Genomic DNA, 25,592 nt, shown 5'->3' on the forward strand with positions numbered 1-25,592 from the left:
AACTGCTTGGAAATCAAGGATTGATTTGGGAAACACGCTCACATCTCTGATCCAATAACCATCTGGCTGAGGGCGAGATGAGTTGAATTTGACACGGTATTAATCTTTGTGGAAAAATATCAAACTAGAGTCGAACCTGATATTGAACCGAAGAGTTAAATCTGAGCAAACTCTATCATTTTGTCTCATTTAACAGCTGCTGGGTGATCAAAAAACTAAATCATTATATAAAGGCTCCAGATGTTACTTATTTTACAGACTATTTTACATCAATACACCAAAGATTGAACTAATCATGACGCCGCGGCTGCTCGTACAAACAGGTTGTTCTTTACAGGACGTTAGTCAAAGAAAACATTTTGGTAAAGTAACATGTAATAAAAGACACAGCACAGAGATGTGTCTGTGTCCCGGCTCAGAGTCACATCCTGCGGAGGCTGCATTTGATCACAGATTAAATCACAGCAGACGAGACTGTCACATTTCACAGGCTCCTTCAAATCAGTCCTTTCATCACCAAGAAACAAAGCCTCCAAAAGGTGGATCAGACCCTATTTAATTTAATTAAACCCTTTTTCGTTTAAATGTCATTTCTTACATGAATTACATCTAAAACCTGTTTTTGTTTTCTCGTAGATCTTCTTATGCTTGAAATCAAACTGAATCTAAAGCTGTGCATTATAAGTCGTACACGTCTTTAGCTTTGATTGAAAAATAAATCCATTCATTCAGACAGTGAGACGCTCTTTCTAAACACGGAGATCCTCCAAGTAAAAATAGGCACTTGACTCATCCGACTGGTGCACAGACACAATCGCATCCGAGTGCCCAGAGGAAGTGAACTCAATTCAGAGAGAGCGCAGAGCTGGAGGTGAAGGATGGAAGGAGCCGGAAGAGTCAGAGAGAAGAAGAAGAAGAAGAGGAGGAGGAAGAGGAGGAGAGGGAATGAATGAAATGGACGAGGGGGAGAGAGCACATCACGCAGCACACTTGCTGACAACGCAGAAATGAGCTACAATAAAAAGGAAACCTGATCTCTTAGCAAAAAAAGGCTGATTTGATATAAATCATATTTCCCTTGACTCACGCACGACCCCTGAAGAGAATACAATTTCTCACCCCGCTGCTTCTGCATGTACACACGATACAAAAGAAGCCTGTTGTCAGGGTGGGTTTGAATGTGTGTGTGTGGGTGGGAACGAGGCCATCTCTGAGTGTGTGTGTGTGTGTGTGTGTGTGTGTGTGTGTGTGTGTGTGTGTGTGTGTGTGTGTGTGTGTGTGTGTGTGTGTGTGTGTGTGTGTTTCCGTCAGAGATGAGGAAATAAGTCAGTGAGAAAACATTAGAGAATAATCCTCTCTGAACCCGTTATCTGTTCCTACACTCGGCTTCGTCGTCTTATTCCCGAGGGGCGAGCACTTAGAAAACTCAAGGAAACTTAATCGGTGCAGGAAAAACTGCAAAATCAAAAGGTCTTGTGATGATCTAAGTTTCTCCAGAAGTGTTTTGTGCAGTTGAGCCCGGAACCACATGTGGAGCCTCCTCTGACGCTGATTCATCTGAAAACTCTGTTTACGTGTAAATGACAAATGCACAAGAAAAAGTTTGTTTTGCTAAATATCTGCATTAGTTGGGACAGGAAGTTAAAAGATAATAGATAATTCACTGTATTTTGTTTTCTCAATGAGGCTGAATGACGTCCTTCTAACTAGTTAAACTAGACATTCGCTGTATTTCATTATTTCATGTTACATATCCTGAACACGTGGACTTGTAACTGGAGGAATCAGCTTCTACTTGCAGCCTGTGAACGTGCACGTTTGGACACGCAGATGAAAATTTGTTGAAGGTTTAGTTAAAGGTCACGAACTTTATATGACATTATAATGTCAACAGTGCAGACTGAAAACATGCTGTTGTGCATCATCCTCACACCTACCACACATGTTGATTGGCCCGCAGGTCAGGGTCTGCATGGATGTGTGTGTGTGTGTGTGTGTGTGTGTGTGTGTGTGTGTGTGTGTGTGTGTGTGTGTGTGTGTGCACGCCCATGTGACTGTCATGTGTGAGTGCACATCTCAAAGTGTTGACATGTTCTAATATTACATCCAAGTGGCTTCACACAGGCAGGAAGCAGCTAATTAACTACAGTCTCTGCTTCCTCCTCTTGTTTTCTGCCTGACAGGAGATTTATTTATCAGGTTTAAAAGCATCAGTGTGAGATCTGCAACCCACTCAGCCAACACCTGAGGATCGTAGTTTAGGTTAAATGCTTTTTTAAAATGTCATCTTATTAGAGTCCTTTGTTTTAATTGGAAAGGTCAAATACAATGATGTGCTGCAGCATGAGAAATTGTCAATTTCATTAGTAATTACTTGGAGTCAGGTTGAAATTATGAAATCATAATTCGAGAATAAGATAGAATAAAATGATTCAAAACACAGCGTAGCACCGAGCACCACTGCGTTCCCCACATCATGATCAATCACACGCTCATCTCCCTGAACATTATTTTTAAATCTTCAATGTCACCTTCCACCTTCAGCTGACTCCTGCTGTTTCTTTGCGTCTGTGGGCAGTTTGCTCAGATAAGAGAGGACGGAGAATCTGACTGATTTTAATGAGGAGCAGAGGAGGAGGGCTGAGGGGCAGAGGAGGAGGGCTGAGGAGCAGAGGAGGAGGGCTGAGGAGCAGAGGAGCCGGGAAGTAAAGAGACGTAAGAAGTGAAATACATGTGAACGCACGCACTGATATTTGCATACAAAGGAGGGAAAAAATGATTTTAATAACATCAAATAGTTCTGAGTTTCCCTCCATCAGCAGAATCTGGTCAGTGAACTGTCGACCTTAAAAAAAGGTTTTCAGTCTTTTTCTTTCTGCACGTCGTTAATATAGGGCGGCACGGTGGTACAGTGGTTTGCCTCACAGCAAGAAAGTTCTGGGTTTGAACCTAAAGGCCGACCAGCACCCTTCAGTGTGAAGCATGTTCTCCTTGTGTCTATGTGGCTTTTCTATTGGTTCTCCAGCTTCCTCCAACTGCCCAAAGTAGGCGTAATTAATTGGTTAATTGGTTAATTGGTTAATTTAAATGGACCATAGGTGTGAATGTGAGTGTTGGTTTGTCTCCATGTGTCGGTCCTGTGATACGCTATCTGTCCTGGGGGCGTCTCAGCAGACAACCATGATGTTTTAGTCCATTAAAACCTAAATAAAACCACATTTCTATACCTACAATGACAAAAAACATCTTTTAGAAAAATGTATTTTAAGTTGGGTCCATGTTCCATCTGCTGACAAATCTATACAGACTATAATATGACAGAGGATTTGTTATTCTACTTTATTCAGCGCCACACGTCGTGTCAGCACAAGAGCTCGTTTTATTAAATGTATGTTTAATGTCAGTTGGAGCTGTGAGCCGTGAATAAAAGCACAGAGTGTGAGAAAGAGCAGCTTCCCCCCCGACGAGACTCGAGTCACAGCCGCAGAGACACTTCACTATTTGCTCTGACTGGAGATCAAAAAGGATTCAGAAGCCGTTTAAATCTTATTTACAGAAATGTTTGTGTGGCTTTTTGTGTGTGTGTGTGTGTGTGTGTGTGTGTGTGTGTGTGTGTGTGTGTGTGTGTGTGTGTGTGTGTGTGTGTGTGTGTGTCAGTAGGTTTGTGTGTATCAGTCTATGTGCGTCAATATGTTTGACCGTCAGACGAGGAACACTGGATACTGCTGAGAATGCTGGCTACCGTGCAATTCCGCCACAGGGCTCCACAGGTACATGGACACACACACCCACGTTTAAGTGCACAAGACTGAATCCCCCCACACACACACACACACACACAACAGGTGAGAGAGTATGTGGCAGCGACGACTGATTGATTGAGACTCTGCAGGCAGCATCACTCCTCTGCTAAAGCTCAACAACAGCTGTCTGATCCATCTCACACACACACACACACACACACACACACACACACACACACACACACACACACACACACACACACACACACACACACACACACACACACATACACACACACACACACACACACACACACACACAGACACACACCCTGCTGTCCTGCCCGTCCCACTCTCTGCTGCTGGGTTGCCAGTTCCTCGCAGAGACGGCACTCACCATCTCTGCAGCTCCTGCACTCAACACAGATTTACAAACATCTCCCGCTGCTGCACACTGTGCAGAGACTGTTCATCAAGTCCCCGAGACCAGGGACAGGAGCAGAGAGGAGGAGAGACGGAGGAAAGAGAGAGGGAAGAGGGAAAAGAGGGAAACAACACACAATCTGCAGGCGCATGGTAGATCACATGACAACTTAATTTATTTTTCCTAAGTAATTCAAGATATTTTGGGACAACCTAACATTCAACCAGTGAACCTTTTTTACTGACATGTTTTATAAATCATTTTTTGAGACAACCCTGCCAAATTTGGAGAATTTCATTCACAGCCTTCAGTAGGGATGATGTTCATGAGAGGAGGGTTACATGTTGTTAACATGTTGTTACCCAGCAGACAAGTTGTCCTTGATCGGGGTGAAAACACTACTCACGTCTCCAGGTGGTGGATTTGTGGTTTTGTCTGTGACCTTAAACCTCAAGGATGATTCCTTTCAAACCGCCTGTAGCTAAATGCAACTCGCATTATATCAATTCCAAACAATATGACACCATGATTAAAATACTATCAGTTTATAAATGGAATAATGGAATCTCCATGACAAGGGCGCCAAGATGGAGGAGATCAGTGTATCTTGTATTTTTTTTGGGGGGGCGAGAGGAGTCGTAAGGAACTAAATCTCAAAGAAACTTAAACTGCACCAATATGGCAACTTTTCAGATTTCAAGATGGCAAAGTTGAATGATGGCGAGGAATAAAAATACGACGCATTTCAACACTCATTCATACATTTTCAATTCAGGAGAATCTGCCAAGTCAGTGGCGACCCCTAGTGGTGGACTTCAGTTTACAGGTCCGGTCTGGTGTTTGGTCAAACCCTGGCTAGTATCACCCGTAACTTTCACATGCTTCCAAACCTGTTTCCCACATAAATATAAGACCATTAAAAAAAAAAATAGGTAAAATAATTCTAGCAAGAAAGTTAGAAATAAATAAAAGTAAAAGACAAAATATCTGTTCTGAGCTACAACTACAGATCGAGAAAAACAAATCCTCCACGATTCATATCAAACACTCGTCTCTCTCTCTGCTTTAACGACGTTATAACATTCAGCGATGACTACTCTTCTATTCTTTAATCATTTGATCTTGTTTTTTACTCATCTCAGTGAGAAACACTATAAATCCTGTGCAGCTCCACGAGAATCGCTCTCTGAACTGAGCCGACCTCTCTGAGGAATGACGAAACCTCGTAGCCGAGCGACAAAACGTCCTCAAGACCCAACAGCGACCTTTGACTCGTGTTTTTTACGTCTCACACGAGCAGCATGACGGAGAGTCCTCAAAGACGAGCAGGGAGAGAGAGAGAGAGAGAGAGAGAGAGAGAGAGAGAGAGAGAGAGAGAGAGAGAGAGAGAGGAGGTGAGGTGCAGAGAGAGAGAGAGAGAGAGAGAGAGAGAGTATCAGAGCGAGATGGAGTCAGGGAGCTACTGATGTGAATCATGCAAAATTTATGGAAGCAATAAAACTGTTGGGGGTGGGGGGTGGGGGGGTGCCGGTGGCGGAGGAGCATTATATCTGAGAATCTGCGAAGCAAAAGATAACAAGCAGGAGGAGAAATAATACAAGCTAAAGTGTTGCCTGGAAGACAATTCACAGGGCAGCGTGCGTGTGACTGGTGCTGAGCCTGAGCTGAAAGATTATTGAGAGATGATTTCAAATGAAAGCAGATGAGAGGAATCGTGGTCAAAGCATTTGGACCAGAAGAGAAGATTCAGCACTCAGATCACTCGACTCTTTATTAACGATCAATTTCTAACTTGATATTTAACCAATTCAACATGTGTTAAAGGGGAATTCTGTTATTTTTCAACCTGGGACCCGACATGTTCTTCTTTTCGCTAGTAGAAAAGTTAAAATAGTTATTCTGGATCTTTGCGAAGTGTCTGACAACATCACACGTCTTGCCGAATGACGAACTTTTAGTGGACACTTCATGGACTGTTACGCTGTTTGTTACGACGCTAGCAAGCAAAGCCGCCCCGAGCGGACGATCACGCCACCACAGCATCTGGGAAACGGCGTGTATACGACAAAGTAACGATTAAGGATTGCGTCTGATTGCGTGGAACGTTTTAATGCACCGTTACTCTCTTTTCCTGCAGCGTAACTGTTAACGTGCCCTTAAGCAAACATCGTGTTCTCTGACAAACAGACGTCCAACGTGTCTTCAGCCGCAGCTCTGAAGTTCGGTGTTTGATTTTCAGTCATGGTGTGTTCAGAGAAGAGGGTCACACACACACACACACACACACACACACACACACACACACACACACACACACACACACACACACACACACACACACACACACACCACACACACACATTTGACAGGGTTAGTTAATCATCTGTCACGGGGACACAGGGACACGGGGACAGACAGACTCCCTCTCCTCTGTCTGTCCTCCGTCCCTTTCCCTCTATTCATCCCTCCTTCATCATATCTATCCAAGAGCAACTGATATTAACCTTGTACATCTCATCACACGCTTCCATCTCTTTTTCTTTCTCCATCTGCCCGTCTCTGTTTCCACCTCTCTCTCTCTCTCTCTCTCTCTCTCTCTCTCTCTCTCTCTCTCTCTCTCTCTCTCTCTCTCTCTGTTCGCCTCCCCCTTTCTCCCTCCCTCACCCCTCCATCTTCTTTACAATCCCTCTCTCCTCTCTCTGGTGGAGACAACACTGCGTCTCCATCATTCAGGCTCTAATCGGCTACACATCATCACCTCCCGGCTGTTTAGCTCAAGGTAAATCTAACGGTTCCTTTTATTAAGAGAAATACAGAGAGATGGAGGAGGAAAAGAAGATGAATGGACGGATGGAGGGATGGACAGAGAGAGGGGAACTAAAGACAGAGTTATTATGGACTGTAAGAGGGAATGACGGAGGAAGTGACAGAGAAATGAAGGGGTAGGTGTGAGGAGGTAAATGAAAGGAAAGAGTATAAAAGAAGGGGTGAAAAAAGGAAAGGATATAGAGGAGAGGTAAGGAAAGGAAACAAAAAAAGGGAGGGGAGAGGAGAGGAAACAAAAGGAAAGGAGAGGGAAGGGAAGACTATAAAGCAAGGGGTGAGAAAAGGAAAGGAGGGGGAAAGAGAGGAAACAAAAGTAGAGGAGAGGAAAGGAAAGGAGAGAGATCATAAGAAAGTGACAAGTGAAAAAAGGAGAAATGAAATGCAAAGAAAGAGGAGGAGCATCATGAGGCCGTCCTGTACGCAGGCGGCGAGCGACGTGCATCTATCAGAGAAGGAGACACCAGTCAGCTCTGGAAATAAGAAAATGATTAAGAGCGATTTAATGTCATATGCTGCCGTCAAGCCGAAATGCACATCTGTCACGGGGAGTCTGATGCTGCCGCACCTCCTCTCGCTCCATCCATTCATCCCTCCCTCCCTCTCTCCATCCCTCCCTCGCTCACGCCGTCCAGCAGTCACTCACTCATTCATCACCCCCCCGTCCCCCCTGTTATCTCCGGTCTCGGCCTCGTATCATGTACCCTCCTGCAGCTTCTGCTTCCGATTGTCTGATTTACACAAGATTATCTGTTGTCAACATTCAACTGTGGGATTTAAATATGAAACAAAAGAAAACAGGAAGAAGCTGCTGTCGGATTCAGAAACACGTGAAGCACGTGTGCAGCTCGGAGAGAATCTGAATAAATCTGCTTTTCATTCTGTTCTCCTTCACGTCTTCACACCACCATCCTGCTCAAACCACAGTTTGTATTCCTGTTTCCTGTTCCACTTCTCTGCTGACCTCCATAAACTCTCACAGAAACCAACACTGGGACCCAGAGCTTTTAAACGCTGCCCCCATCAGGTTGTTTGGGTTTATTACAATGTGGTATTACTGATCTGTTTTTAATATTTATGTTTGTTTACAGGAATTCAGAGCAAGAACAGCAGATAATGAGTAAAATTAAAAACACAAGAAATATCTGTATCTCTATTTATAATTCTGAATTATTTTTAAACCTATTCAGACCTGAGCTGCCTGCTAAGAAAGTTAGAAAACAACTTTTTTTACAAAACGTAAGTTCTCAGCTTCTGAAGCAAAGCAGAAACATTTAGGAACTTAAATCTTCCATCAATCTATCGATCAATAGTTGCCTTCGCTGCAGAAATGGTGGATACAACAAGACGATTTATCATTATTTTCAGTTCAGCTAATTTAATCGACTGTTTATGTCTTTGCATTTGGAAGAAGCCAAAGGTTAAAATGGGTTTTGGTTCATGTTTCTGCTCCAGATGATGAGAAGTAAAGGGTTTAGTGACTAAAACAGAGTTTCCTCCCCCAGGACCAGATATCAGGAGGGTCAGGAAGCACAGCACTGGGAACAAGGAGGCTCCAGTTTCATTCTTTTACTGTCTTTTCCTGCATTTCCTGTCTGTATTAATGTGTCCCTTTCAAATTAAGACAAAAGATGATGAAGAAGATCCTGTGCTTGTATCTGTGTGTGCAAAATCCTTCTGGTAACAAATCAGGGGACTGATAAAGATGTATGTTCAAGATGAGCATCAAACACAAGTATCAGGACAAGTAAAAGTATTTACGGCACCGAACGTCTTCAACGCTTTTAAGAAAACAACATTGACGCGTTAAAAACAGACGAATATTGTATTCCTGACGTTTTGCTGATGGTGAAACCACAGGATGAACAGCAGGTTCGATCCCTCGTCACCTTTTTCACTCACCGTTGCATTTCCCTCCGTTGATGGGGTCGCCGTAATAACCGGCCATGCAGTTCTGGCAGTGCGTCCCTGCCGTCAGGTTCCCACAGCGCTCGCACACGCTGCCGTTCACACACCTGCTGTGACCGTTACACTGACACGCTGCAGGAAACACACACACACACACACACACACACACACACACACACACACACACACACACACACACAGACACACACACACACAGTTAAAGATGCATTCAGTGTATAATGTCCACCGAGCTACATTCAAGGTATCAGAGTGACGTGACTCGTTGTCCAGGTTCACTCACCTGGACACTGGATGTAGGCCCAGTTAAAGCCTCTGTCCGACGTGCACAGACTCTGGTCCAGCACCATGTCCCTGTCTCGGGACCCGGCCCTGGAGCTGGAAGGCTTCAGGGGCCCCCGGTAGGATCCCTCCGTGCAGGCGCCCTTACCGGTGTTACTGGGGTCACCGCACCAACCGCACTCGGCGCTCTCCAGGCAGTCGGCACACGTCCGCAGACCTGAACAGTTCTGAGCTGGAGGTCAAAGGTCGGAGAGAAAAGTGTTTATACGTTATTTGTATGTTCTTTATAAATGTGACATATTTAGAGCACATTTCTATATTTTGAGCATCACGTGACCTTAAACACATACCACACATACAGATTGAAAAAGGGCGCTTTAAATCATAAATCTGACCTTATTCTGTCCTTCACTCTGCACCAATGTTACTTCAAAACAACTTGAAGGAACATAGTGATGTAATCTACCTCCGCTGATACACGTCTCCTGGTTTTCTAACTTTGACCCTCAACATTTAGAGAGAAATTGGCTTTACTCTGTCACATGGAAAAACATTTGTATTCATCCGGGGGCTGTGACATTCAAGAAGGCGTCGCTGGGGCAAATTAAAAATGACACTTTGCTTTGGAGTGGCGTTCGGTGCTTGTAAAAGAAAACAGAAAGCTCGGCGCTGGCGGTGTCTTTGTTGACGGGGAAACACTCGAGAGGTGACGGGAATAAGAAGTGGAGTGTTTTTCAGGAGAGGCCGTCCTTTCAGAGTTCACAGCTCGTTTTCAAACCCCTCAGTTTGCTTTGCTCTCGTTCTCGACGTGATGGATTTTTCCGTCTACAGAGTCATGGCGGGCGCACAGAGGCAGGGGGGCGGGTGGAAGACGCTCGGCGGGCATCTCGGCGTGTACACAAGAAAAACCGGGAGGTTGAGAGAAGTTATCCGAGGTGTTGTTTCCTCACAGCCCGGCGAGAGGATTCAAATGAAGCATCAAGTGAAATTAGCATTTCCACCAGAAGTTTGTCTCTTTTGAACACGAGTCATTTCCATAAGCCACAGATGTTCCTGCCGAACCCCGTGTCTCTCTCTCCGTGTCCCTGCTGCTTGAAATACACCTCCTGTCCTCCGAGTGTGTGTTTGCGATCTTCCCCCCCCCGTTGCATTATTCAGCCGCAGCAATGCTGATTCATTTGTTCTCCCTCCCTCTTTATAATTACAAACTTCTGCGCTCCCGTTCTCAGATTCACTCTTTATCTCCTCGCCGCCACATTTTTATCCTGCTTCTCCTGGATCTCCCCCCCCCCCCCCCCACTAAGCCGCCTCGTATTCAGAGCTGCTTTCTTCACCATTATTTCCTCGCCTTCTTCATTTCCTGTCATTTTGATATAATTTCTTTTTTCTTTTTTTTTTACTTGAAGACACTTAAAATGAAATCACAAAGAAGTTAATTCTTCTACTTTCTCTGCGTCTCTTCCCTTTTTTACTTTCACCTTTTCCTCCCCTGACAGCTCCACTGGATCTTCACTGGAGTCCCGAGTTCAAAGAGAAGCGGTTCAACAGAATATCCCTAATCCACACAGAGAGGCTTCTTCAGCTGGAAGACACATATTTACGGACCCAAGAGCAACTTTAATATCCAGTGAATACACCAGGCCTGTTTTTAAAATACGGTTCAAACCACAACAAAACATGTGATGCTTCTTGTAACTGCAACACAACCAAACCTTTTGATTTAACTTTATTATTTACAGTTTCCTGTCCCTGCAGACGCACCGAGCCAAACAAGCAGAGGGTTGTTTTCTCCCCAATGTGTGGTAGTGTGTGTGTGTGTGTGTGTGTGTGTGTGTGTGTGTGTGTGTGTGTGTGTGTGAGCTCATTACTTGGAAGTTTATCTCCAGTAGATCAACTTCTGGAGCTGATTAAAGGTAAATAAAATATGGTCCAAAATACAAATGTCAATCTGAAGCACAGTATGATGTCACAGGATCAGTGACCTCATGAAGTCAGGAAAGGACATCATACTTAGTTAAAAAAAGCATTTTTAAGGAGCATTTGGTCCAAATGCAAAGCGAATGTTTTGCCGGATGAGATCACCAACAATACAAAGACGACTGACAACTTTGCACTCGAGCGAAAGATTCACACAACAAGTCGAGGCCAATCAGCGATGAGTTTTACCACAACTAGATTTTTTTACCTTTTCTCCTCCAATGCAAACAAAATCCTCAAAACCACATCTTCATGGTTGAGGACTTTCAAGAGCTGCCATCAAGAATCAGACTTAACACACGCACGCACACGCACACACACACACACACACACACACACACACACACACACACACACACACACACACACACACACACACACACACACACACACACACGTCATCAGGCTCCATCTGTGAACTGAACTCATAAAGACTGAGTTGTAGAGATGTGGTCTGGCTTTGACAACAGTTTCTTCATAAATGCTTAAAGCTTATTTCGCCAAAAAGCACAGACTGTGCCTTAATATCACATTTCACCAAAGTGTTTTACTGGATCATGTTTGATGTGTCTGACGCGGTCACACTTTATCACCAGCATGAGTCTGTTGGTGAGAAAAAGACGAGAACGCTCACTCAGTCTGTTGATCTGCGTCCCTGAACACACACACACACACACACACACAGAGACACACACACACACACACTGCGAGGAGCCATTTGTGCCTCTCGACTTTGATTCATTTATAAAAACACGTCAGAATCTGTGGGAGCGAATGGATCAAAACGCTGCGTCTGAGCCACCTCGCCACAAAAATGACAAAATGGGCCCGAGGACGTAAAAAGCAGCTCAGAGAGACGACGTTGGACAAAAACAAATCCCTGCGTGGACGGAAAAAATGTTTCGTCCTTAGATGTTCGCTTACATAATTGTGGTTTGTGCAAATAATATAATTTACCTGACAGGTTCGCTCTGCATGTTCTATTTTCAGGAGCATTTCCGGATATCTGGCGTCCTCTTGTTCCTCATGGAGTTTAGAAACGTTTCTGTCCTTCTTGTGTCTGAAAGGTTTGAGTTAACAGGACCAACGTTTCAGCTGCACCTCGTTCGTTTACGTGATTTTAGCCGCAGGCACTTTGTGGAGTAACTGTCCTGCTGGATGTTGCTTGTATTTCCCACGAGGGTTAAAAACGTACAATATTTCATGAGTGAAACCTGAACACGTGATGTAATCGTGCTCCAAAGATGAAACTGTCCATTTGTTCCTTCGTGAATATTTGTCAAGATAAAAATAGTGTCAGTGATTTATGCAATTACACCAGTTTAAATGCTTGTGTTCCTTCTGACTCACTCCGAGTGTGTGTGTGTGTGTGTGTGTGTGTGTGTGTGTGTGTGTGTGTGTGTGTGTGTGTGTGCGTGTGTGTGTGTGTGTGTGCGTGTGTGTGTGTTTGTTCGGCAGCAAAATGAAACTCTTTCCTGTACCTGACGACAGGCAGTGAGCAAAGAGGCAGAGCTGTAATGTAATTGCCATTTATTGCATTTCACTGCAATTAAATTATGAGTTGAGAGGCTGGTAAATTTAACAAAAAAGAACTCGACCCGACTCCGGAGGCATTTGAAGAAAGATGCTCTAAAGATGAAGAAGAAAATATTAAACCAGAAGTTTGCAAAGTTTTAACACTTATTTGGTAAAGAACTTGTTTATAAAGAAAACTAAATAATATGAGGTTGTATATAAGTTTAGTTTTGAAGGATTTGGCTCATATGGTCCATAAATCCCACGAAAAGAAAAGATTATTGACATCAGCTGTAATTCATTTTAGTTTGGCTGAAGGACAATGTGTGAAAAATGTAAAGTGAGGTCAGTATGTTAAGATATATATACGTTTTATTTAAATATATTACAATTCATTCTATCTATTTACAACAATCTTATCAAATACAAGTCAAAATATTGTGACTCTGAACCATGAATATCGAACATTAACGGCTTAATCTGGTCTGTTCTCTCCTTTTTTATTGTTTTATTTAAACTCTTTTCACGACATTTAAGGAATCGACCATTGTCTTTTTAATTCATATCTACCTCCAGATATATTTGGTTTCAGCATCGGCCCCAAAAATCCACATCAGTCAGACTCCAAACCTGACTAAGTAAAATACATGTGTACAGATGAAATGAGGGTTGAAGAAACAACATGAACACGTCAGCTGACACGTCTTCTGAGCGACTGAGGGGATCAACGTTGCAGCAAATCAAAAAAAAAAAAATCTTGTTCCTGCTGAGGGGGAATTTTACATCTCATCACAAATTCTGTCAGCACAATCGTCTCGGTGCCACATTCAGTTCATCACACCAGGTTTGATATTTGGTGTCCCTGGGTAACGCGTATCATCGGGCTGTATCTGGTGTAATCCATTTGCTCCTACAGTGGTTGACAGTTAGCGTCGCTGGAGCCGGAGAAAAACACATCTGAGAGCCCACATACATAATACATCAAGTGTAGGAGCCGTAAGAGCTTCTCTCACGCTCCTCCGCGAGCACGAGGCCACCGAACAGCAGAGAGCACGTGGTGCAGACACAACACACACAACACACACAAACACACACATGTGCACGAACGCACACATGCACGCACACGATCACGCGTCTTGTGATGATTGCCTCAGAGAAAATAAGGCTATTTCTCTGTAGCTAAACCAATAACGTCTACAACAACATAACCATCATCTAGAGTTGGTGTGTAAGTGTCTGAGTGTGTGTGTGTCACTGTGTGGGTGTGTCTGTGTCTTTGAGTGTGTCTTTCTGAGTGTGTGTGTCTTTGTGTTTGTGTCAATGAATGTGTGTGACTTTGTGTGTGTCTTAGAGTGTGTATGTCTGTGTGTGTGTATCTCTGTGTGTGTATAAACACAACCCAAACAGTGAATGAGCAAAAAAATAAAGAGTTTCCCTTTACCCTTATCTAATAAAATAATATTTAATCCCATCTTGATGTGGCAGAGACGTTTCTATTTCTATCGATGGTCCTTTTTGAGGCTTTAGTTTGTGGTGACGTCGTCATGTTGAAATCTTAACCATCAATTTAAAGAGTCAACTTTTATTTTGGAGGATTTCTGGGTGATGAGTGGAGACATTTTAGACATTTTTTATCAAAAACAGACGCAGATTTTAAGCTCATTCAACCAGAAAATCTTGAAACCCGCACAGTTTGAAATTAAAGCGGCACTATGTAACTTTTACTGAGCAACAGCGCCACCTGCAGCCACATCTGGTCATTATTTCTGTCGTTTTTTGAGCGATGAAGTGGTTTTTATGTCGAGAAAAATCAATGTGTTGAGAGAAGCCCTGAGTAACAGCGATGGTGAAAAGTAGGAGCTGGGATTTCTATCCTCGGAGGAACTGCATCATCGTTTCTAGTTTCAGCAGCTGAAGAACTCCAGAGTAGTGTGAACCGCAGGAGTTACCGTAGTGACAGTGAAACTAAACCATTGTGGAGCTTGCAGGATTCAGAGACATCCGTCTTTCTGCATCTCCTCCATCCGCGGAACAAAGTTGAATCTACCAACAGAACAGATGCAGAACAAGTGTCTGAACGTGGGCGTCTGATTGTTGCTGCCGCTGAAACACACACTGACCTTATAAACTATGCAGAGCATTGTTGAGCTGACCACATCTAGATATAAGTTTTATTTATATAACTTATTTACAGACGCTATTTTCGCTGCTGCCCTGCGATATGCCGGTGACCTCGTGTGCATCCCGCCTCTCGCCCGACGTCAGTCCCCCCCCCCCCAGCCCCTAGAGACGAGAAGCAGTATCTAATGAATGGATGGATATTGCTGCAGGTAACAGACCTTTAGGGATGAGATGCTCCAAATTGTCACTTAACCCGAATTAAGTCAATTCTAAAAAGAGAACAAAATAATGTGGCACAATAAAGTTGAACCGAAAATCAGCCTCCGTTTGAAACGGTTCCCTGAACTTCCAAACTTGAGAGTTCTGGGGCAAAGCTGAAAACTGAACCAATTATTTCAAGAGGTTGTGTTGTGGAGTGTTTAGTTCGCCTCCAGCTGACGTGGAAAATGGGGCTGATGCACAAAGCTTTGAGCCAAATTGATCTGCTAAAGAAATGACCCACTTCGAATCTGGTCCTCCGCTGTTTTTTCTTACTTTACATTTATAGTTTCTGTGTAAAACAGACGTCATGAAGCAGCGAGTCGAGCATGAAACAACACGCAAAGAGTGACGGACGTTAAAAGAGCAACGCGGCTCCGTCTCTGAGGATCAGACGATGTAACAATGTCATTTTTTACATTGTATGCAACACAGTGAACAGCAAAGGTAAAAAAGCAGCAGCACAAAAGCCGCCCACGCTGCGTCTGTCACCAAACAAACGATAAAAGAGAGAAGACGGAGGGAGGAAAGTTTCATTATGAGAACACTGGAGGTGTGTGTGTGTGTGTGTGTGTGTGTGTGTGTGTGTGTGTGTGTGTGTGTGTGTGTGTGTGTGTGTGTGTGTGTGTGTGTGTGTGTGTGTGTGTGTGTGTGTGTGTGTGTGTGCGTGTGTGTGTGTGTGCTGCCACCACTAAAGAATAATAATAACCAGTAACGAGACATAAAAAAGTTTCTTTAACTCCAGAAACAAGACGACAGTTCTACAAATTGACCACTCGTCTCACTTGAGAGAGAAAAATAAAGTTTTTCTGTAACTTACATTACCTCCACTTAAAAAAAAACTGCCACAAAAAACATGCTGCAACAAAGACAAGCTGGTTTCTATTATAATATATAAGACTTTTTTCACTTCTTTTTTTATTTATATCTTTATGTTAGTGCTTTTCTAAGTAAGTTTATTTAACCACAGAATATTTGGTGTAGGTTACTAATCATATTCACGTTCACCTTATTGTAAATTACTTGATAAAAGTGACGACAGCCTCCAGCGAGTTCAGCTGATTCAGGTCAAAATATCGCACTGTGATTGTTTCCTCCATCAACCAGTGCAGGTAGAGTCGATATAACTTGAGGTCACTGTGACCTTTGACCTTTGACCACCAAAATCTAATCAGTTCATCCTTAAGTCCAAGTGAAGGTTTGCACCAAATTTGAAGAAATTCCCTCAAAGCCTTCTTCAAATATCATGTTCATAAGAACTACCAGACAGACAATTATGAAATCAATTGTGTGGCATCAAAACAAAATATCCAAAACCTCATGTTTTCTGAATCAAATGGCTGATTGCACAAATTATTATAAAAGACTAATTGTGGAAACCAACAAAGGTGAAGACAGAATCAGGATCAATGGCTGCAGTTGCTATAGAAACGTTATAGAAACTACTCAGGAGTTTGGCAGGAATTCCAAAAACGGCACCACAGCGTCACCTGGCAGCTTCACCACTTTCTGACTGGTTCCATCAGTGTGTTTGTTTCCTCTCTCACACAAACACTGGAAAACAAATGTTCCTGCACAAAAACACTCGGAGGAGCAGTGTGGAAAATGAAAAACCTTCAGCGTCTCCAGGGACGTGTTCATACGAGAGGACGACAGCACAGAGACTTTGTATTGAGTCGGTCGAGTGTCATTGGAGATGATTGATTTTCTGCCATGTGGCTACAGGAGGTGTGTGTGTGTGTGTGTGTGTGTGTGTGTGTGTGTGTGTGTGTGTGTGTGTGTGTGTGTGTGTGTGTGTGTGTGTGTGTGTGTGTGTGTGTGTGTGTGTGTGTGTGTGTGCTGATAAGAAAGTCATCAATACAAGTCTCTAACGAGTTCATGATTCTGCAAAGTTAAACTTAAATCTCCACACATCTGGTGAAAGATGTATTTAAAATCTCTTCTGCTTTTGTCAAAACATCTTTGCACTTTCACCTTTTAGACTTTTTAGAACCGTCAGAACCTTTTAGAACTTTTTTAACTTGTGCAAACAACTTGTAGGTTTTAAATAAAGATGGACGACTCATCTCCGCTCCCTCTCGTCTTATAAAAATGAATCCACAATATCTCGAACTTGTGCTTTTGACGTCATTTGGAGTCAGAGTCTGTGCAGCAGTGATCGTGGGGTGGAGCCCCAGTATCGAGGTCCCGCACATACATGCATTAGACCAATCAGGAGTCAGTCTAAGCTGTCAATCAGGATGTCTCAGCTCATTTTCACATCATCAAATAACTAATTAAAACCAAACTTTTCAGTTTGGTCCATGTCCCATCTGCCAACATGGAGGAGGAGGTGGGGTTTACTACCACCAAAGTAATATTAATAGGAATCCAAGTCTCACCTGAGCAGTCCTGAGTCTGCCACTCCAGACACTGCCCGTAGGGGAAGGAGATGACGTAGGCCGAGGAGTCGACGCAGCGATGAGCGCTGCTGCACCACATGCACTCCATGGCCTGGCTGGTGCAGTTAGAGCAGCTGGACCGCAGAGCGCAGGGAGTCTTACAGGGACGAGCGCTCGGACTCTGAGGACTCCCTGAGCAGACAGACAAATAACATCAGGTGGAGGAACAGACTGGAAAGGTTTAGACAGTGGTTCCCTCAAAATAAAACTAAAGTTAATAGCTAATATTTCATATAATTGCAGTAAAATACCAAATATACGTCCATTTATTTCCATCCTGCAGAAAAATATAAATTTGATTAAGTATTTTTTGAATTTTCTAACATTTCAACTATCTATAATTAAGATTAATTAATTGATAACCTCCTTGTTCTCTCCCTTCTTTATTTCCCTCCTTGGTTCTCACCTGCAGGTTTCTCACAGATCAGCCCGTCCGTGGTGGCGGTGCAGGGGTTGGCCTTGAGCCCGGCCACCAGCGGCTGCTCCAGGTAGGCACAGAAGCCCGAGTCGCTGGGTTCGCCCGGCGACCAGCGCAGACTGGTGTTGGTGAAGGGCGACGCGTCCTCCCAGCCCCAGTACGACACGTTGATCTTCCTCAGGCCGACCCACGGAGACAACCTCTGCAGGGGTGCAGGCCAAGGAAAGTGTTAGATTTAAATTATTATGTACAAAAGTTTGTTACAGTTTTTGTGGCAGGAAATCTTGGATATGATTTTGAAAGAAAATTAAAATGAGTTTAAAATGCACATGTTCCTTAATGAAATATAATTTACAATATAAAAATACAATATCGAATAATTATATATTTGGGCAAATAATAGACGGTAAATTGCATGAAAACATATTCTACAATCACTTTTAACATTAAATATCCTCTTTTCATCTTAAATGAACTTTGTGTAACTTGTTTACTGGACAAAATACATGAGTAGTATTGCAGTTTTTGAGCTGCACGACATCAGACGCTGTATCAACCTGAGAGAAATCACAGATACTCAGATACAACGATGACTTTTCAGTCCGAACACGGTGGAGCTCACTTCAAACCGACATGGGGAGGAAATGCAAATGTTTTAAGAGTCACTAAAAGGGAAAATTCAAATGAGCAACAGAAAATGAATACTAATAAACCTCCACTGCTCCTCTTCTCTTCCTTTGGTTTGAGACACAAAACTAAAATAATGAGTCCTCATTGTATGTAGTTCACATGTTCACAAAGACCGTGTCCTAGAAAACACAGGAAAGAAAAAAAAAGAACAATGACTACAGACATGTGCAAAAAACGATAATACGTTTATAAATTAGGAGCTCGGCCACAGTTCACACACTAAGAAATCGTCTCCCTCTGCAAAGACGACTGAAAACTGACCGACAAACGTAAATGTTGTTTTATGTGAGAGTGGATCTTAAAAATCAAAGCTGCTTCAAATCACAGTTAATGGTTAAAACAGCAGCTGAAATATTCACTGACAAAACAAGTGTGATGTATTTAATAATGTCCTGTGATGATGTTCGACTGGAGCAGTGGATGAAACAGGAATCAAACATTTTTTTCCCACAGCTGTGATTTACTGCTTAGAAATATTTACCTCTTTCAAATCTGCCTTTTTCTCAGGCCCCTGCTCAAAAATAAATATATATCTACGACTACAGGGTCGATATGAATCAACTATATAATAGTTAACATCTGTCAGATTTAAATCGTAGAGTCAATATCCTCATTGGAATAATACAGTTTTAGCCCAAAACATCTGGTGAAACAACATCTGTACATCATCTGTGCCGCATTTTATTCTAAAAGTGAAGCAGAGCAAAGTCAGAGCAGTTTTAGAAGAGATACGTGAAAGTGTAATCTCCAAATGGACGTTGTGAGATTTTTTAACTAGTCAACTAATTTATTTTCACTTATATGTCACTAGAAGTATTTATTCTATCTAAATACAGCTGTTTATCAAAGAAACTGCTGTAAAACCTCTTTGAACATGCATGAATAGTCTTCGAGGATTTCAGGCTCAGAGCAGAACAGTAACAGAAAAGTTTTTAAATGATCACCTATAGAATTAGAAAATAGATTAAAACCATCTGGTGGACTTTTGAAGATTTCGTGTTTTAAAGCGTTGATTATTTGCTCATATTTCTCCCGACGCTGCAGATTAATCTCGTCTGTGTGAAGTCAATCGTGTCTCTGCTTGTGGTTTCTCAAACATCTGGATTTATTACGTAGGAAAGTGATGAGGTCGACTTCTTGGAGAGAGAGAGAGAGAGCTCCCTGTCTTTGACACGTCTGAGATTCGTCTGAAAACCAAACTGTCAACACAACCAGGTGAGACGAGCTTTTAAACTGTCAACGATATTTACACTTTTAACATTTCCGACCCCGTTCAGAGCCGCAGTCGACATCCATCCTGACATGATCCATACGTGTCCAGCTCTTAGAAGAAGATGTGAACGAACCCCTGACGCTCGGGTTTAGAACCTGATCAGAATAAACCCAAAGTGCTTCTCTGAGAGTTTCCAATATATTGATTTCTATTAACTGTAGAACCATGAAATCACTAAACGGCTCCTCAATCCTTCACAAAGGCAACAATAACTACCACTGAATTTTATTGTATTTGGTATTTTAGTGTAATTTTAAGCATCGGACTTCCTACTCTATTTGCGCTGTAGTTTTTACTGTATTTAATTTGTTTAATTCAGAAATGACGTCCGTGTTGCCTGAACAAATGAATGTTGAGCCGTCCACTTGTGATCGGATCCCTGTGGACGGACACCAGGTCTGAATGTGTCCTGGGCTCAGTGTTTCTTACACTCACTCACGTTTGATTTGTGCACAATGACACATTAACACTTTCAAATATTCATAATCCCATATCAGATTTCTTTGTAAAGCTTTGACACATTGATTTGCTCAGCAGCTCCTGTCTCTGCTGTCACACACACAAAGAACACATCTAGTGGAACATGCTGAAGAACACGATTTGGTCTTTGTTAACGTTGACGTTCATGATTATTTGCACAGAGAGATTCCATCAGAAGTGACCACAGGGACACGTTCAGGACACGTGTCCCTGTCGGGGGTGAACAGACGGACGCGCTGTCCAGCTGGGATCAAAGCTAGAACTTGACAGATATGGATTTGAGGGGGCCGGTGCAATATTAGCAGTAAAATAAAATTTGCTAAAATGGTCGACATATGTTTAAAAATCGTCGTTATCAAGCCCTCACGACAAAGAAATATGAGGCTTCATATTTAATAATTTAACCATAAAGTTTACTATAGAAAACTATGGATAAAAAGAAAACACAAATACAACCATTAATAAAATAAAAACATACACGTAAAATATAAACACAAGCAGATCTTTGGATCAAATGATGAATCAGTTCGGGCTCTAATCAGATCACACGGGACAGATGTTGATACCAGGTTTGATTTTTCACATCACACAACACAACTCTTGTTGCACGAGTGAAATAACAAGATCATAAAATGTGTTTTATGATCCAGAGACGACACCATTAGCCGACGTCCGATCATAAATAACTACAGATTTATTGCGGTAACGGCGAAACATTGTCGGGCATCTTAGAATAAATCACAGTGTCACAGAAGCTGTATCGTGAACATCATGTCTCATAATGAACTCCGGGGGAATTGAACATCCGTCCACTCGTCCACATCACTCAGACGAATGTTTCTTCCCTCGCAGGTGAAAACTGAAATCACTTTCATACTGCAGCCACTTCGTTAGAATTTATCTGCGTGAATATGAGTCGTTCTGCTGCGGAACCGTGAAACATGAACATTTGTTTCTCTCCGATCTTTCATTACACAGCCGCCTGATAGGATACAGGCACTTTTCAACGCTTGTTATGAAAGTATTTTTGAGTATGAAATTCCCTCATCGTGCGTCCGTGACCGAGCAGCGCGAACACAGAGAGAGAATTTTCAAACTGAGAAAGAAGAACCTCGGAGGGTTTCCTGCTCGGTGATCGTCGACGTCAGGCGACTGAAGCCTCGTCAGATTCAGCTGAAACCCAGAATGTGTGTTTGGACAGAATGAGGACTATGGATGTGCCTGCTGGTCTCTGGAGACGAAGCAGGACAGGATGTGATCAGGAGGAGATGGTACGAGAACTCATTCAACTCAAGCACGAGAGTATTTTCTTAAAACAAGTCCTCTGCAACACCAGTGACATGAGTGTGTGTGTGATAACGACTTGTTGTCTTGTGATCAGGAGTGTTGCGGTCGTTGTGAGTTCACACTTCAGGCTGACGACAGGAGGTCACACACTGCAGCATCTCTCACCAGGAGGAAACCACAAACTACATTTAATCATGAAAACACAGGAGAAGAGACAGAGTGACTGATCCTGCTGCTCTGCTGCTACAGAGCAACACACCAGGCTGGAGGAGGGGGAGCGTGTCAGTGGACGTCAGTAATAGAGAAGAGAAAGGTGCAAGAAAACTAAGGGACACAGCAGGTCGGAAATCTGATCGGAGTCTGCGATGCGTCAGCGAGCCACCGTCTTTGATGAGGTCACACAGTGATTGGCGATCGAGCACCGATCAGGGGCCTTTGTCGACTTTGGCCGAAATTAGAAATTTCCCCATGGGGACAATCATGTATATTTGATTGATTGATTGAAATGAGATCACATTTAAATTCAATAGATCATTTTAGGATCTGATTCTGCACCAAATCACACAATCCGTAATAAAATGCCAGATTCTTTTAATCAACATCCATGAATTATTCTCTGAGAAATGAAGGAAAATGTTGAAAAAATCTTCCTCACACAGTTAAAGAAGGAGAAATAAACTGGATTCTGGAGACTTTTTAAGGAGTAAAATTCACATAATTCCATTTCAGACTCTTTTAAATACGCTGCATATTCTGTTTACATTCATATTTTTTTGATTTCCTTGTGTTTATAGTATATTTCCTTGCTTATTACTTTTACTGATTTCATTATCCCCCATCGATGTTGTGTGACTAATAAATGATACTCTTAGCTTAACTCATCTTTGCTCATCTTATCTTATCTGCCTGCGTATAAATATTTCATATCATATAATATTATTTTATAAAGCAGGAAATCCAGAGTGGAAAATAGAGTGTAGCTTTCTACAGGAGTCTCATTTCCTCTGAAGTTGTGTTTATTCGTGTTCCCACCACCCACCTTGTCTTGCAGCTGGTGTCTCTGCAGCTCCTCCAGAACAAAGTGGACTTGTTTGTCTGTGAGCAGAGACGCGATGTTTCCTCCCAGGTTCTTACAGTAGTGCTGCGCGTTATCATAGCTCTCCTTGCTGGAGTTGATCCTCAGGCAGGCGTCGTCCACGTGGTGCCAGCTCTCTCCACACAGCTGACCTGCAACACGCACACACACACACAGACACACAGACACACACACACACACACACACACACACACACACACACACACACACACACACACACACACACACACACACACACACACACACACACACAGGTGAGTGAACAGGTAATGGAAACAATTACTGAGGGCTTCTGGTGGACAGGAGAGGAACTACACCATGATTTAAAATAGATGTATAATGGTTTTTTTAGTGTTTCTTTCCTCTACTGTACTTAAAAAAAAGTATATTCAGAATCTGATCATGAGCAGATTAGGTTTCTTGTAATGTGCATGGTGCAGTGAGCCGGAGACGGAACTGTGCTGCCAGAACCCACAAGCAACTCAACGTGTAGCAAGGAATTAATTAATCTGGTTAATGTGGTTTATATATAATCTTATTAGGCTGCGTTTAGAGGCTGATGTAATTGTTATTTTCTCAGATCAGAGAAAACATTCCTGCTTTGTACCGAGCTGAATCGGGTAGACGAGAAGAATTCCCAGAACTGAGAAGCACATGGGATTCTTTTCTTTGCAGGTGATTATGTGTAATGATGAAGGATTCTATTAACAAAGGCAGACAACTCTCCCATACACATGCAGCCTCGCTCGCATTGTTCTCGTCAGGGTCACTTGTGGACGCCGCAGCGGTGGAGAGGCCGCTCAGTTTGTCAGGATGAAAGGAAAGAAAAAAGTCATTCTGCCTCCGCTTTGTTTATTTTGGATTCCAGGACCGATTACGTTCACAGGCCCATAATGGCTTCCATCGCCAACCTCTTAGTGCCACAGAGGAGAAAAATACCTGCTCTCTTTATTTGTTTTACCCCAGAGCAACAGAAATGAGCCTTAATGGAGGAGAGGGACGGACGAGGCGGAGAACTGAAAAATAAATAGATAGATTCAGTTACGGTCTTTGTGCGAAGGCAGAGGTAAACATGCCGGGGCCATTTGGAGCAATTAGTCATAACATGGTGTCTGAAGAAAAGACGGCGGAGGCGGAGAGAGTTTCTACTACACAACTTCATCTGAACCACTTTCGTACTGGAAACGATCCTCAGGTAAAACATATCTACAAACTTAACTATTACTACCTCGGAGACACACACAAATAAAAACATTGCTTTTTATTTGTGTTGTTAGTGAAACACTCTCCTGTCCTTAAAGGCACGATACTCAAAGACTCGACTGTGCAACATGGGAAACTTGAGAGAAGTTTCTACTTCGCAAACAAAAGCCCTAACGACACGAATTTCTCATCATGATTTGCAAAAAGTATTTTTCTTTTAATAAACAGGTAGAAAAACGGATCCTGTCTCCATCTTCCCACACTTCTGGAGCATAAACAAGATATATGGAGAGGGTTATGCTGCCGGGGTTGGAGCTACAGTATGTGCACGTTAATAACCAGCAGGAAATTGAGTGCTGTGTTGTGTGTGTGTGTGTGTGTGTGTGTGTGTGTGTGTGTGTGTGTGTGTGTGTGTGTGTGTGTGTCTGTCGGTGTAAAGTCAGAATAAAACTGCCAGAGCGGGGAATATTACGTCAATAATAGCAACGCTTGGCGTAAATATCAAAGATGTACGATTTTAATCTGTTCCGCTCCTTGTTTTGACACGTATGGATGTCTTCAATATTTTCAACATGATACAGAGCACAACACTACATATCAGGACACAACAGTAAACAACAATACACAACAGTATACACACACAATTTAAGGCTGCACTTCACAAAGAGTACAAAGAGTCAGGAACATGGACCGTTTATAAAGATGGACGACACAACGGTTCCTCAAAAGGGAAGCCAAAAATCATTTTGATCGCCCCCTGGTGGCTGCACAGTTCATAAACCCTGCCTCCTCCACTTTAAATACCACTAAGCTACAAATAACCAGAATTTATGAATGAGGAGACATATCAAATATATTTTGCCCAGTTTTAGTCGTGTCTGTGCTCATTCTGCCTCGTCTAAACTGTGCGATAGGTCACAACAAACCGACGAGGAGGGGTGGGGGGTGCACCAGGCTACAGAGCTGTGATGCGGACAGAATAAAGGGAGCAAGCACAGTATCATCCTCTGCCTACAGCCACAAACACTCTCAACACAACCAGCGAGCTTCACCTCGGCAACACGCCATGAAACTGGATTCGAGCGGCGTTTCCTCTGCCCTCGGACGCGGCTGCACCACAGTCACAGCTCCGGTCAAACGCTCACAGCCGAGGACGGACGACAAACCCAAACCAGAGCATCCAGTTAACACGTCTAATTGGCCCACTTGTCCGTGCAGCTGGGTGGGGGGTGTATTTCTGTGTGTGCTGAATGTGCACATGCCTGGGTGTGTGAGGGTGTTAACATGTGAAGACTGAAGATATGCGGCTGGTTTGTGTGGGAACATGACAACGCTCTGAAGCTCGGTGGACATGTTGTACTTGTACGTTCATTATTAGGCTGCGCTCCTTCCACAGCTTAGAGAAACAAGTTCAGTTCCATCGGAAACACTGCACTTAATAATCAATCATCAGCGTTTTCCTCCAGCGTGCGTTTGAGAAGCCGTTTATGTAAATGTCTGTGTGTAGATCCTCGTCGTGTTCGCTGCATAATTCCTCCGCCCGACGCAGGAAGCAGCTTATGGACGAAAAAGTTTCTCCTCCTTAGAATAACATGAGTTTCATGAATTCAACTCGAGTCGTGTTCTCGACAAATA

At 43.0% G+C, this 25,592-nt stretch overlaps 1 protein-coding gene across 2 annotated transcripts in view; it reads right to left on the reverse strand.

Annotated features, from left to right (window-relative positions):
- Positions 1-25,592, reverse strand: part of atrnl1a (attractin-like 1a) — a 177,626-nt gene that overhangs the window by 103,753 nt on the left and 48,281 nt on the right. For both annotated transcript variants that reach the window (XM_034609064.1, XM_034609063.1), the window contains 5 exons: positions 22,698-22,885; positions 17,917-18,130; positions 17,451-17,642; positions 9,200-9,430; positions 8,893-9,030 (listed from right to left, as the gene is read on the reverse strand). In XM_034609064.1, coding sequence (XP_034464955.1) covers positions 8,893-9,030; positions 9,200-9,430; positions 17,451-17,642; positions 17,917-18,130; positions 22,698-22,885 — 963 coding nt within the window. The remainder of the gene's footprint in view (positions 1-8,892; positions 9,031-9,199; positions 9,431-17,450; positions 17,643-17,916; positions 18,131-22,697; positions 22,886-25,592) is intronic.

Source organism: Hippoglossus hippoglossus, chromosome 15 (genome assembly GCF_009819705.1).
Source record: "Hippoglossus hippoglossus isolate fHipHip1 chromosome 15, fHipHip1.pri, whole genome shotgun sequence".
Taxonomy (NCBI): Eukaryota; Metazoa; Chordata; class Actinopteri; order Pleuronectiformes; family Pleuronectidae; genus Hippoglossus; species Hippoglossus hippoglossus.